Raw genomic sequence first — 14,284 nt, forward strand, 5'->3', positions numbered from 1 at the left:
TTATCTTCCTTTGAAATGCAGCCTTTCTACAAAATGGTAGGGAATAGCAAGTGAAGCATGTGAAAACCAAACATCAAAGGGGGGAAATGCTGCTTAGATTATTCCAAAAGGGTTACAGGCACAAACAGCATGCAGTTGCAGCAGGAGAAATGGCCTAATGATGACATCCCTTATTCTGTGTATTAATCTTAAAAGATAAGCAGTGAAAATCCTTCTGCTCAGAACTCTTGATAGTATTAAGGAATAAACAAAATGTTTCAGTGCACCAAACAGGACAAATGAAGAACCTGCACAGCTTAATACATATCTACCTTTAGTGCAGCCCAGTTCAACTAAAAAAAAAAATACCTTATTCCTGTGCATGATCAAATATTCTTATAACCATGGCTGTGTTACACGTGTAACTTGCATTTTACAGTAAAACTTTAACCTAAAACTAGGGAAATTGTAATTTAAAGCCTTAGGAGTCATGTTGGCTTCTTTCTTTCTTTTTTTAGTTTTTATGATGCATCAAGTTGATGAACATTACAAAAATAGAAAAAAAGAGCCATTAATGTGACTCTTAACAAGAGACAAAAAGGAAAAAAACATCTGCCTATAGGCAGATCTTTCAACTGTGTTACTTCAGGTTTTTAGCTTTTTTATGTGGGCTCTTGTGACGTGGAAATACAATGCTTATTTTTAGCTTTTTGCTGAGTTTCCCCCTGTCCTTTTTAAATTCACTTCCCTGGTCTCAGGGCATTGTTTGGGAAGCTGCCATTTGAACAAGGGGAAAGATTCAGTGATGTGCTTATAACAGATGTTGAAAGCTGCTGTGTGTTGTTATGAGACTTCTGTATGTGAAAATTCACCATTTCAGTCAGTCATTTTTTAAATCAAAGCAGTGTGCAAAATAAGACTATGCATTTCATAAAACCTTGTTTAATGTAATATTCATCTCTTGCAAATCTCCCGCAGTAATTAAAATGTTGGATTATTAATTTGTTGATGTAATATTACACATGCTTTAAACAGGTGTGTATGCTGTAGTGCTGTGACACGAGTGAACTGAATTGCGTCTCTTCCACCCTCAGGCTGGGAGTATCTCTTCAGGCCTGCCTGCTGCAGATCGTTGGGTACAGAAATCTGATTGTAGAGGTTGAAAAGCTGCGCCGAGAGCCGTATGATTCAGAGAATCTGCAACATGAGGAAATGCTTTTGAAGGTAGGTACTTAAGAGACATTGATAGAGCATCCTTTATTCATCCCACCTCCAAAGGGCTGGTCTATAAACCTCTCAATGCTTTATCTTCTTCCTGCATTGTGTACCTGCTTCAAGATCAGTCTACAAGGCATACTGGGTGTAGCACACTCTGTGTGTAACACCAACACATACAAATAGTCTGGGTACCTTCCAAGCGAGCAGCTTATTCCTTGTTGATGAACACATGTCAGTTGGCTGGATTATATCTAGGTAATGAATATGCAGCTCTTTCTGCAGATAACAGCTCTGTGCTGTAAGTTCTAGAAAAACAGCAGTATGTCCTACTTACATACAACTTTCTTCAAGATGAGAAGGATATTTTTACATCTTATAACCAGAATAAACACTTCTTCTCCTTGGCTTCCTGAATTCTTGAAGATAACACTTGTGTATTGGTGATACTAAATGTGTTGGTAAATTCCTATTTACCAATAGAAATAGAAAATAGACCATTCTTCAGTATAATACATGAACAATTATTAAAGCTATCCCAGTGGAGATTTAATTCATGATTGAAAGAAAACATTGCATAAAAATAAATGTGTTTTGAGGAAGGTGATCTTGAAACTGTAAGCAGGAAGACAGGTATAGACCTCTTAGATTGTAAAGCAATCAAGGAGAGAATTTTCAGAGGTTTAAAAAAAAAAAAAAGATAAGGTAGTATGGTTTTGTTATTTAAACAAAAATACTGGAAACTTGAGACAAGTTGTTTTTGGTTCTGCTCCCACTCAAATTTTTGTTTTTAGCAACAAGTGGTGATGCTACTGTCTTTCATACTACAGTTTGTCACCTAGTGGCTTATACAAGTTATAGTGAAAACTTCTGGGAATGTCACTGTACTGAACTTGGGCTTCCAGATACTTACAGAAAATCCCACTGGGCATCCTACATACTTCTCAAATGGTCATAGAATTCCTGTAGGTGTCTGAAAAGCTATTTTTAAGGGTTATCTCCTTGCTGGGAGGTGGAAGTCTGGCCTGGAAGGAGTCTATCTAGAGCCAGTTTTAGCCACAAAGGCAGAATAGGACAGATAGACTTCTGCTGCTGTGCAATCAAAAGTGTAATTTTCTGGGGCTGCAGAGGACTTCAATTGGAAGGCCACACAGACTTATCAGTGAGGAAGCTCACGTATGGGAGATTAGAGTTCCTGGTGCCAGTCTATAATCTTGGTCTTTGATAATACCAGGTTCCTGGCTAAAGGTCTAATGTGAAGGTCTTTGGTTCCAAGAAGGCATTCTTAAACTTGTGCACCAACACCGCTTGGAGAGTAAGAATTGGGTATGAGGGATCACAGGTGAGGAGCACTGGAATCTGGTTCTTTTTTCCTAGTCACCTGGTCTTTGGGGACATGTTTCTTAGATGTCTATGAAAATGGCAGCTGTAATGTCTAGTCACATGTCATTAAAAATGGAACAAAAGCTTAACGGAACCTGAGCATTTGGTGGAGGGAAGCTGAACAGTATACCTTACACTGTAAAATTCTAGGTGTTGAAAAAGTACCAGTAACTCCACATCTCCAGTGTAACCTGTGCAACAGCACTTCTTTACAGCAGGCTTTTTGCTATTGTGAATTGTCATGTCAGACAAAAATATGTCCAAGGGTGTAATTGAGCTTTCAGCTCACACTGGGGAAGAATAAGCCAGTTGGTTTTCATTGCTTCTAGGTATTATGCTGAGTGATCTCTGCAATGGGTAATTTGAGATCCTAATGTCTATTATTTATTCATGCTTACCAAGAGGGCAATTTATGAATGAGAGGAAAATTAAGTTAATGTGATTGAACTAATAAATAATACTACATTTAGTGTCAGTGAGTGAAGTGTCAGGGAGTGAACAAGGAAGATGTCAAACATGATTTAAACAACACATGATGCTTTAGATAATCATTGCAAACTAAAATCATTAGAAGTTTTAACCTTCTAAAGGTATTTAATTTAAAATTCAGTTTGAATTGCTGAAATTAATACAGATTCAGAGTGGATTATCTGGAAATGTGCATACTGCTGTTTTTCTTGGAGAGGCTTCATCTGACTGTGTCTTGAGGCCCTACTCACCAGCTATGGTTTATGGAGAGCACTTATTTCTCAACACACTTCAGAAAGCATGGATTTGTGATACAACACATAAGATCTGCAGAAAGTTATGCATTTGTCAGGCAGGTCTATTTAGGCTGCTTTTAGGTGCCTAGCAACATGATATTTAAGTGCTGGAGCTAAGTGTTTTTTTTCCAGCTGAGGATCTGACTTCTTAAATCATTTTTTGCTTTTTTATAATTTAATCTTTATGTGAGATCAATGAATGATTCACCCCTCAGTTAAATATGAAGGTGGAATGTGCTATTCCTATATGGATTTTTGTTTTTATGTTTTCTGATCTGCTCTTTAACGCTGTGGCAGCCAAGTCAGCACTCTCGATTTATAACCCTTCTGGAGACTTGCAAAAGACACTGGGGATAAGATTGCTGCAGAGCCTCAGGGATCAGAGGGCTGATTGCTTGCCTCTCTGCCAATGATTTACAGCCAAGTTCCAGCCCATTCCCATCTCGGTGCTTAGGGAGACAGGCTCTAGTTTGAAGTACAAAGCATGAACAAAGCGAGCCCTTGCGTGAGATGTTCAGGTCAGAAGGTCTTTGTAGGGCTCAAACAGCCACGATATTTGAGATTTTGGAGATTTTGTTTATTTACCTTTTTTTCCCCTGGCTCTCCTCGTACCCAGAAATTTCATTTGTTCTTATGGTCTGGTTGCTGGAATGGCAGTACAATTATGTGAAACTTACCTTGCTTTTAAGAGCATAAGAAGTCATGCTGATATGTGGAGGTGTAATTATATTCTACCTGTGATCTTTCTAGTTATGGAAGTGCTTGAAGCCCAATTCACCACTGAAAGCTCGGATTTCGAAGCAGTGGTGTGAAATTGGTTTCCAAGGTGATGATCCTAAAACAGACTTTAGAGGGATGGGTCTCCTGGGCTTATATAACTTGGTGTAAGTATGCTCCTTTATAGATATATTTGTGTGTCAGAAGCTGTGACAAGCAGCATTATGTGCTGACTTTTTAGCAAGTCCAAAGAAATAACTTCTAAAAGCATTAGGGATTCCATATCAAAAACTTGAAAGAATATTTTCTGTCTCAGTTTTTAGGGAGAGAGGTTTCTCTTCTTGAATGGCTCTCATTTCTTACAGTATTCCTCATTCAACAAGGTTACACCATTTGCTAAGACTTATATATATATTTTTTAAACCCTTTTTAGTTTCTCTGTGAAACAGTAACTTAACACTCTCTTCCCACAAGAGAGTAACTGTAAAGAATGTTTTTAACAATATCTACATCTCTGTAGGCAAAATGACCTGGAAGTGGGTGGATAAGAGGGTTACGTTACTGCTCAGCTTTCTTGTTTTGGAATTCCATGCTGAATTCTTAGGTAAAACACTTGAAATGCAGCCACTGATGGCAGACTACTGCAGTTGCACTACTTCTACAATTTCTTTCTGTACCCAAAATCAAGCAACAAATTCACACAACTATTTCCTTCTGCCTTGCGCAGGCCAGCTGTTTGCTAACATCTGAGGCTGGCAATTTAGGAATCAATCAGGTTCTGTTATTTCCTTCAGCCAGTGTATCTACTGCAAGTAGTTACATAACTTAATTTTAGCGAATGTTTTACCCCTCCCTATGAGAGGGAAAAAAAATACTTCCTGCTTTTACATAACAAAAGACAGAAAAAATCACCAACTTGTTGTGTCATTCTCTGTCCAAGATCAGTGAAGGATATGAACTCTTGAATCTGGATTTGAGCTCCCACTGGACAGGAATCCTTCCACGTATTTAATTTCATAGACTCCTGTGATGACTTTTACCTCGCTTAATGAATCTACCAGATCAAGAAGTCTGATCTGCTTTATCTTGAGCTCAGCCGCCAATGTATGCTAGCAGTAAGCAACAGATCTTATGTAGGGCAGGCAGAAAGAGGAGTCTGCTAACCCATGCTCACCAGCAGCTCGTGGAATTGCACTTGTCATTTGAGCCTGCTTTTATCTTTCTTTTTGTGGATCTGAGTTTAATGAATTCCAGTTGTTAGATGCTACTGTATATATACTGCATGTAGTGACACTTAAAAGAGCTGGGGCTGGTGTGTGTGGATAGCTAGATTCCTAAGATTTCTTTTGCTGTCTTTGTTAACAATTTACCCTAATCATATACATCCGCAGGTATTTTGCTGAATGGGACACTGAGGTAGCCCAACAAGTTCTTTCTGATTCTCTTCATCCTAAATACAGGTAATGCATGAGGCAAGCAAAGAGTAACTTGAGAGAATATTGCACTGGCTATTGACCTGGGAAGGGTGCTGTGTGTTCCCTTGGTGGGGTATTGGCATGTGCTATCTGTTTTCAAGTGCTGATCCTGAAAGCTGATCAAATTCAAGAGGCACACTTGTATACTGAAATCTTCAAAATAGTGAAACCTACTGTTAAATGTTTTCACTTAATTTCTAATTTCAAGTGGTTTTATATTTTTATTTACCTTTGTTGTTTTTGCTTTGTTTTGTTTTGTCTTTTCATAATGAAGGGAAGTCACTAAGAAGGAAATAAGGTATTTTTTTTTTTCTTTTCTCTTAGTTTTATGAGACTACATGTAAATAAGATCAAACCATACTGTGCTGCTGTGTTTATAAACTGAAAACCTTTCTTACAAAACCAAGAGAATCCCATTCCCTTTCTCCAAATGCCACGGGGTTTACTCATTTATATGACTGTGCAACTCTGGGACCCTCTGAGCATGCTAATATATAAAGAATGAAACCAGCCTTCCTTGAGATAGCTGGAGAACTCTGTTTTAGACACATTTAGTACCAAATTTAACCAACAAATTTTAGGTGAATTTGAAGGGGGGTAGGAAATTGTAGGCAGTCCAAATATGCTCATGCCAGCTGTGACTGACTTGGTAATCAAAAGTAGTCTATGCCAAGAGTTTGCTAACACAGTTGAAATAACTCATTACATTCTCCTCTTATATTCACATACTTTGACTACCTTAGGTAGTGATTGCTCTAAGCTGCCTAGTTTAATGTCTTGACTTCTGAAAGATCAGGTGCTTTCAGATGACAAAAAGTTTGCACTGTGAGTAAGATTATTCCATCAGGACTAGGGGAATTGATGCCTCTTAGCCAGTGCAACAGAAATCAGTTGTCTCAGAATATTTTTTTTCCTTCTACCTGTAACCAGTAGTGATAGATACCCGTATAGCATGTGCACATGTGAATCTTGTAAAACTTTTTAACTCAGTATTTTGTAGTGAAGTCCCTAATGGTAATTCTGTGACAAAAAGCACTTGTAGGGTCAGATGGAATAAAAGCACAATAGACTCTGAGCTTTGATTTAAATCCTCACATTCGGTTTGTCTGGGCCGTCTTTTTATATATTGGCATTCACTCTCTCACTATAAGCACCCCCCAGATTTGGTCTGCCCTTTATGTATTGTGCTGTGCATGGATGCTTTGTTAATGTGTGCTGATGGACAGGGATTGCCACGATGCTTAAACAGCATCATAGAAAATAGCCAAAACTTTGTTTAATTAAACATAAGACTTACATTGGAAATAGAGCAATGCTGCACAAGTGATGAGTGTTCAGTGCTGGGCTGGAAATCCTGTGTTCTTCATTTACATGTGTGATTGCCGAGGCTTGCAGTGCTGTGTGAGCATGTGCAGTTCTTATCCCTTGAAAGAGCATTCACTAGAAGATGGATGCAGCTTATGGTCCTGTGGTGTTCTCCTGGTGTGGTTGCTTAGCAGCAGTGCTGATTTCTGACGTGATAATGATCAATGTAGTTCCTATTTTTGTTGAACTGCACTGCTTGTGCACCTCCTAAGTGTGCTGCCTTTGTTAAACGTTTGCTTGGGGATTTTTATTGATGTTATGCCACAACCTACAAAAATGGCTACATTTGTTGAGAATAAGTATGCATTGGTGTGTACTTATGCACCAAGCCGCTTAGGATGCAAAGTTTTGTTCCTACTTTTATCACTTGGTAACAGATCAGGATAGGTGTGAACCCCTCTGAATCTTTAATACTTAAAGGAAATATCTCTTTAGCACTACATTTGAGTGAATATCTGGGGCATTGATTTTAGTGTAATATAAACTTACTGTAGTTCAAGTATAGTCCAAGAATGGCACTTTCACACAGTTATCTACAATGTGCAGTCTAAAGCCTGGAAGATCTGTGTTACTTTACTATGCCTAGACTCCCTAGACTCTAAATCTTAATCTGCTGGTGAGGGTCAGTCCCTTGCCTGCTTGTAGCTGTGATAAATGTGCTGGTTTCTGCTCAACTTATTATATAGACACAGGAAAAGCCTGGTCAGTAAAAAGTCAGTTCTTGGTAGCTGCATCATATAGCTTTGTTTAAAATAAATTTAATTAAAAGTGTTTCCCTATCTATTGCATTAAATAACAAGAAACACAGTCCCTTGCACTCGGCTGTTGTATGGCTTCCAGCTTGGACAGACATGAGAAATATTCTTCCAATAAAGTTTTTGTTTGCCTTCAAGTGGATCACTTCTCCTATAATGATCTTCATGTGCATCTTTGAGAATATGTAAAGCTAAAATCAACTCATTTTCTTCTATTTTCTTTACTTTTGCATAGCTCAGACTTAATTGATGTGGGTCTTCTCTGTGGTCAGTATAGAAAATCATTGGCTTTTACTAAGAGAGGTGTTGGTGTCACATATTTTGTAATGATGACAAAAGATATCAGTGATGCCATAAAGCAAGCTACTCATTTCAATGTCTTCCTGTACCAATCCATTCAGTCAGAAACGGAGTTAAATTAGCAGTACCTACAGGAGTAAAATACAGTCTGTGTTTGTTTAATTTTACAATAGCAAATAAATGGAAAAGAAATATTTGTCTACTAGCACTTCCTGGTAATATCAAATAAAATTTTGTTTGATTTTTTTCCAGCCAGTTCAGCAAAGTTGAATGGGAGAAGAAAAAGTTTGATAAGGCAATTGGGTAAGTTTATAAGTCTTCTGTGTCTGTGGCAGCTTTAAACTGTTAACACTGATGCTGTGTATTTGAAAGAAACAGGGAGTTGTCTGGGCTATTTTCTTAAGGAATTTCTAGCACACATGCTAATATGCACTGTCTTAACCACATCTTGATTTTGATCAAAGATTGCTGGATAAACCTACTTTGAAGTATGACTTAGGCGTGGGCAAAATCTTGTTGCAAAGAGAAAGCTTTTTCTGCATGCTATGAATAGTGCAGATATAAATGTCTGTTTAATTCTTCTTAGAACATAATATGATCACGTCTCTCTCCTCTCTGTCAGAGACAGGCTCTAATCTGCTTTCAAGAAAGTATAATTATGAGTGTATCGGAGAATCTATAATACCTTATTTTAATGCCTGTATTTCACTGTTCTGTGGAATTTCCCATTAGGCCTTACATTGCAGCTAACTTACAGATTTACTTTTTTTACTCCTGGAACATACAAAACTAAATAAGTTTCCTTTGTTTTCTTTCTTTGGGAAATGGTCATTGCCAGAAATATTGAGTTCTTTAGACAGCAGGTTTACAAATGGAAAAAAAAACCCTGCTAATTTGTAAATATACTTTTCTTGCTGATCTCTTAGCAGGACAGAGTTTTGCTTCATAGGTCAGATATTTTAATTCTCTTCCCAGCATGCCCTGATTTAGGATTTTGCCTGTGTATCTAGTTCTCTGTTTGGAAGAAATGGGAATGACTCAGCTGGGTTTCTCTCATGGGCTTTTTAGCCTTATGAATATCATTATAGAACCAGTTGTCTAACCCTGATGTTCCCAACTGGGTGTTTCCAGTTGGGCCAAGAGGTTAAAATAGTGAACATTAGGTCACCTTGCAGGCACAGCCACCATGTGGAGTGCTTACCTCATGTCAGAAACAAGATCAGGGACTCCTGGGTTGTCTATTTGTTCCATGGGAATTAACATGTGCTGCTCCACTGAAAATGCTGGCACAGTGGTGAAACTCCTGTTTTCACTGTGACTATATGTTGCACTAAGGAAACACTGCCATTAGAGGGCACAAAATAGATAGGATAAATGTTTTTTCCAGTTTTTCACCTCAGCTGGAAACTGATGAGGTAGAGAATTAATACACTTCAGTATCACACCATCTGCAGAGTCAGTGTCAGAGTTTCTTACAGCCTGTGGAAAGAAAACAAGCTCTCAACAAAAGCTTGGTTATTTTTACAGCTACTCGTTTGCCATTGTGGGCATCAACATAACAGACCTTGCGTATAACCTGCTTGTGAGCGGAGCTCTGAAGACCCATTTCTACAATGTTGCTCCAGAGGCACCAACACTCACTCACTTTCAGCAAACCTTCTGTAAGTGGGGAGATGGGTCAGCTCCTTGATCTGTGTTCCTATTACTGTTATTTTATCTACCCTACTGTTATTTTATCTACCCTATCTGCAGATAGCAGAGTGTACTAAATCTGCTGACACAGATTTATTTACAGGTACTGTCATACTGGTCTTGCTGTCCTGTCTTTGTGATGCAGTACTCAGTTGCAACACGTGCCACCACCGAACCAGGGAGTAGAACAAAGTGCAAAAAAATAATAATAAAAAATAAAGTGCTTGAACTGGTGACCTTCCTACATGCTTAAATTGATTTTAAATATAATAAGAAGAAAGAACTCAAGCTTTTAAAGAGCTTCTAAAGATACTTTCCCCATAAATCCATCTTAGATATCTTCATTTACAAACAAATGTTTCCCTGCACCCTTCAGTAGACTTGTCCATCCTTAGGATTGTTTTTCCAGCCTTCTCCCTTGTATTCAAGCATTCCTTTTATAGCACAGACCTATTGTGCATCTTTGCCAGAAGGCTGCAACAGCAAGCACCACATTTCTGTTTTTCAAAGTGTAATCAAGGAACTAATATCGAGAAGACAAGATGCACTGATTTCCCTATTTATTCAGGAAAAAAGCAATGGAAAGCAGCAACCAAAATAAAAAAAAAAAAAAAAAAAACCAACAAGCAGCTTTGCAAGTTGACTTCATAGCAGATTTTGTTTTGTTTTCCTGCTATAATATTCATTGCTTAACTAGATAACTAGTAAATATTAGTGACTGTGCATCTTTTATTAAATAATATAGGCATTCAAGGTTCCTGTTTAGTAAGACTTGCTCATCCAAAATCATACATAGGCAGGTACTGTAGCAGGGATACTCTTTTGTGATGGTTTCTGGGTTACTGTCCTAAGCACACTGGCTGGTAGGAACTTGGGCAGTTTAGTGGTTACACGTCTGTCTTTGGTGATGGTCAGCTTGATAAATAAAGAACAGATGAGTACCTAAATATCTACTTGTGCACTTTCAGATTTTTTTTTCCATTGGGATAGTTACTCTGTCTTTTTACCAAGTCCCTAACCCGCCCATAGCCTTGTGAATGGATATATCTAATATGATTGGTTTTAATCCTGTATCTTCAGATCACACGTATAGATCTGTGTTCAATTTTTTTGCATTCGTTTGTTTGTTTGTTTGTTTTCTTCCCCATGACACTTCAATTAGTATAAGAGAACTTTTTTTACTGCCACCAGTGTGTCTTGCTGTTAGTATCGAAGTCTTGGCTGAAGGTGGGACTGATCTGCTGGCCAGGCACAGATCTGATCCCCAGGACCAGTGTGTCCACTGCAGGGACCAGCATTGCCATTCCATCGCAGCAGCACCACAGGGAGAGCTGCTTGTGGCAGTTCCTCCTTCTGCAGCTCATGCACATGGATTAAGTAGGATAAAACTTACACAAGCATCTGGGCAGTAAAGTATAAGCAGTGCACAGAACTGTATAGCTCAGCAGCATGGTCAGCTGAAGTACAGAAGGTACCTTTTGGAAATTGAGAGTTTGGGAGATGAAGATTTAATGTTTTACATTTTATATAGTGATTTTTTTTTTTTTTAAGGGGCTTTAACTGAGCTTTTCTTTGAAAGAATAATCTCTTGGAATGAAACAGCCTCTGGCTGCTGAAATATATAGATCCAAAGATGTGGGCATGGTGGTAATGAGTTGTCAGTTGGACTATGATGATGATCTTAGAGGTTTTTTCCAACTTTGTGATTCTAGAGTTTAAGATGCCTTTTGAATGGAGTTTCTCAAATTCATAATGAGAAACTTTGCAAACATACAGTGAAATTTAAGTTAGAAATATGTATGTGTGTTTGTGGCTGATTGTAATGCAATGAAAAGAACTGGATAAAAGCAACTAAGCCTCTTGTGCAACAAATGACATCACTTCTGGACAGGCATAACCTGCATGTTTCACTTTATTGGAATGAGAGCTTACATATCCTTGATGGCTCATATAATCATAGAACCAAGAATGTAATCATCATCTTCCCCTACTCATTAGTTTAATGTTTTATTTTGTGTTATTTAACATGGTTGAATGAAGTTAACAGCTCATCATCATACATATGTCAAGATACTTAATGAGTTCTGTTAACTATTGGAAGTTCTGCCAATATTCATCAAATTTGAGCTTGATTCTAAGTCAGCTTTCTAAAAAATCTTCCTGAAATTAAGGAGGAATATTCTTACATCAAATAGCCTTGCTAAGCATATGATCAGATGTTTTCCTGAAATGAATTTCCATCTGTTATATTAAGTGTCCAGCATGTGCAGAGCCAGTGCCATGGCAGCAAACTCTGCCAGTTCTTCTACTTGCACAAGCCATAAGTCATGTACGTGCCTTATGTAGCAGCAGTCCCACAGGTGGATTTAGTCTTATCCCCGCATAGTTCTGTGAGGTGCCAGACCTTGGTGATCAGAATTCTTTGTGCACATCATAATTATGAATTTCCAGTTCTCTTTTAATTTCATGTGATTTAAAATACTGCATTTCTCTTATATTTTTTTAATTATTCTTTTGTAGGCTACTTAATGCATGAATTCCACAAATTTTGGATTGAAGAGGATCCCCTGGATATAATGGAATTCAACCGCGTCAGAGAGAAATTTCACAAGCGAATCTTGAAACAGCTCCAGAACCCCGAGATGGCTCTGTGCCCTCACTTTGCTGCATCAGAAAGTTTAATCAATATGTAGTTACTCACGTGATTTTCTTTGGAAACACTCTTTCACTCCTGTGTTAGATCACTGTTCAGACCGTCACTAGCATACTGAATGACCATGGCAATTGTATGCATGTTTTTGGTGCAGTATTCATCTATTTTTGTCACAAGTACTACATCCCCTTATGCTTCTCTTGGGGGATTTCTCATTTTAAATGGGTGCTCATATTGCGGCATTATGCAGTGTTACATTCTGAACTGATGTCTGGGTATCAGAGTTTTTCTATTTTTTTAGACTTTCCTCATAATTCAACATCAAAAAATTGAATAGTATTTCTCTAGCTGTGTTTTGTATATGTGGAATATGTGGCTGGATCTTGTATTGTGAAAGCTTTTTAACTTCTTGGTATGTTTTAAGATAACTGCTGGCATTTCAAGCAAAATATATGTTTGGACCTTGTCTAGGAGATAATATGTGTAACTTAATCTGATGTAGACAAACACATTAAAGTCAAATTTTCTCCATGCAGCCATATATGCTTAATGCAGAATTAATGAGGCTTACTAGATACAAGTTTCAGTAAGAAGTTTATGCAGAATTACAATCAGGCTCCACAGCTGCATGAATACCAAATGTTCTGGTGATGCTAATGTACTCCCGGAGAAGTGCAATCACTCACAGCTACTGGATACTGGTAGGGGCCAAAAAATGTACTGTCGGATTGTCAGCACCAACACCACTGTGCTGAAGCACAGTTTAAATTCCTGCACGTTCCTTTGGGCTGTACAGGGCTTGGTATTCTTTGTCACATGTCGGAAGGTGATGTGATTTGATTACGTTGCGTGCGGTGAATTCAGAGGAGCAGAAAACAATATTTTTTTTGAACTATTCAAACTGTAGCTTCGGTTGTCAATTCAGTTCATAAGGACTGGGAAAATTAATTGACTCGAAGGTTTAGAGAAAACCCACCTGAGTTTCCCAGACTACTTAAAAAACAAGAAATGGCAAGCTGCATTTTTTCTGAAATCAGAAATGAGTGAAAGTGTCTGACACTAAGAATGTGTAGTATATTGAACAGCATCTACCATGGCATTTCATACCCATGGTATTTTTTACCTTATAAGCAAGCAATTTTAGTATTATGTTTGTGTAAATCACTTGCATATGGAGATTAAACTTGCAGTAGTGTCCAACTACTTGTGAATTATATGAATAAATCATATGTCATTCTAAATGGAAGCACTATGGGTTTTATTTTGCAGATATGGACTAATGGATAGAAGGGTCATAACCTTTCTGTGGTATTTTCTTAGTCTGAAGAGTGATGTAAATTTACCTGGGTCGGGTTTGTTACAGCATTTCTAGTTATGGTGTGAAGGATTCAGTTTGTTATAGCATTTCTAGTTATGGTGTTAGGCATCACGAAATAAATAAGCTTTGTATTTAAGCTCCCATTTTTTAGCTCAAATGTGAGGTGGGAATTGGGACTTCTCTGCAGAGCTAAGAATTTGCATTCTTTGCAGAGACGATCAACAGAATTCTATAGGTGTTGCAATAACCGGTGTTCTCTGATGACTTCAGAAATACAGTACTGAAGATATTAGCTGCTGCATATTTTGAATGAAAATATAACAAATAAAAAATGTGTTGAACTTGTAAATAATCTATGATAACAGTGCATCAAATATCGATGACTTTTTTATGACTCTTGAAGCCTCTAATGTTTTCTTGCAACAGTTTTCATTGTTTCAAATCTTAGCCTCTCACCTTCTTTCCTTCCCTGGCTCTCGTACTCCTCTTCCTTCTGCAACACATTAATTAGTCTGCACTGGTTTGTTTTTAATTTTCTGCATGGGAGTTAATGGAGCTGATGTGAAGGTCCCTGCCACCTTCTCACTGGTGTGATCTTCTCAATTGCTGTGCCCTTCCAAATTGTCCCAAAGTGTCAACTTCAAATAAAATCAGCAAATGTCATCTGG

General features: G+C 37.9%; 1 protein-coding gene across 5 annotated transcripts in view; it reads left to right on the plus strand.

The window, feature by feature from the left end:
* ELMOD1 (ELMO domain containing 1) overlaps positions 1–14,284 on the plus strand; it is a 43,828-nt gene extending 29,544 nt beyond the window's left edge. For 4 of the 5 annotated variants that reach the window (XM_052671177.1, XM_052671179.1, XM_052671178.1 and 1 more), the window contains 7 exons: positions 1,074–1,203; positions 4,092–4,225; positions 5,450–5,518; positions 5,808–5,831; positions 8,206–8,256; positions 9,481–9,614; positions 12,166–14,284. In XM_052671177.1, the coding sequence (XP_052527137.1) occupies positions 1,074–1,203; positions 4,092–4,225; positions 5,450–5,518; positions 5,808–5,831; positions 8,206–8,256; positions 9,481–9,614; positions 12,166–12,338 (715 nt within the window). In that variant the 3' untranslated portion in view covers positions 12,339–14,284. The remainder of the gene's footprint in view (positions 1–1,073; positions 1,204–4,091; positions 4,226–5,449; positions 5,519–5,807; positions 5,832–8,205; positions 8,257–9,480; positions 9,615–12,165) is intronic. The other variant, XM_052671180.1, reaches the window with a different exon arrangement.

The sequence above is a fragment of the Tympanuchus pallidicinctus genome, unplaced genomic scaffold, assembly GCF_026119805.1.
Source record: "Tympanuchus pallidicinctus isolate F22 unplaced genomic scaffold, pur_lepc_1.0 scaffold11, whole genome shotgun sequence".
Lineage (NCBI taxonomy): Eukaryota > Metazoa > Chordata > Aves > Galliformes > Phasianidae > Tympanuchus > Tympanuchus pallidicinctus.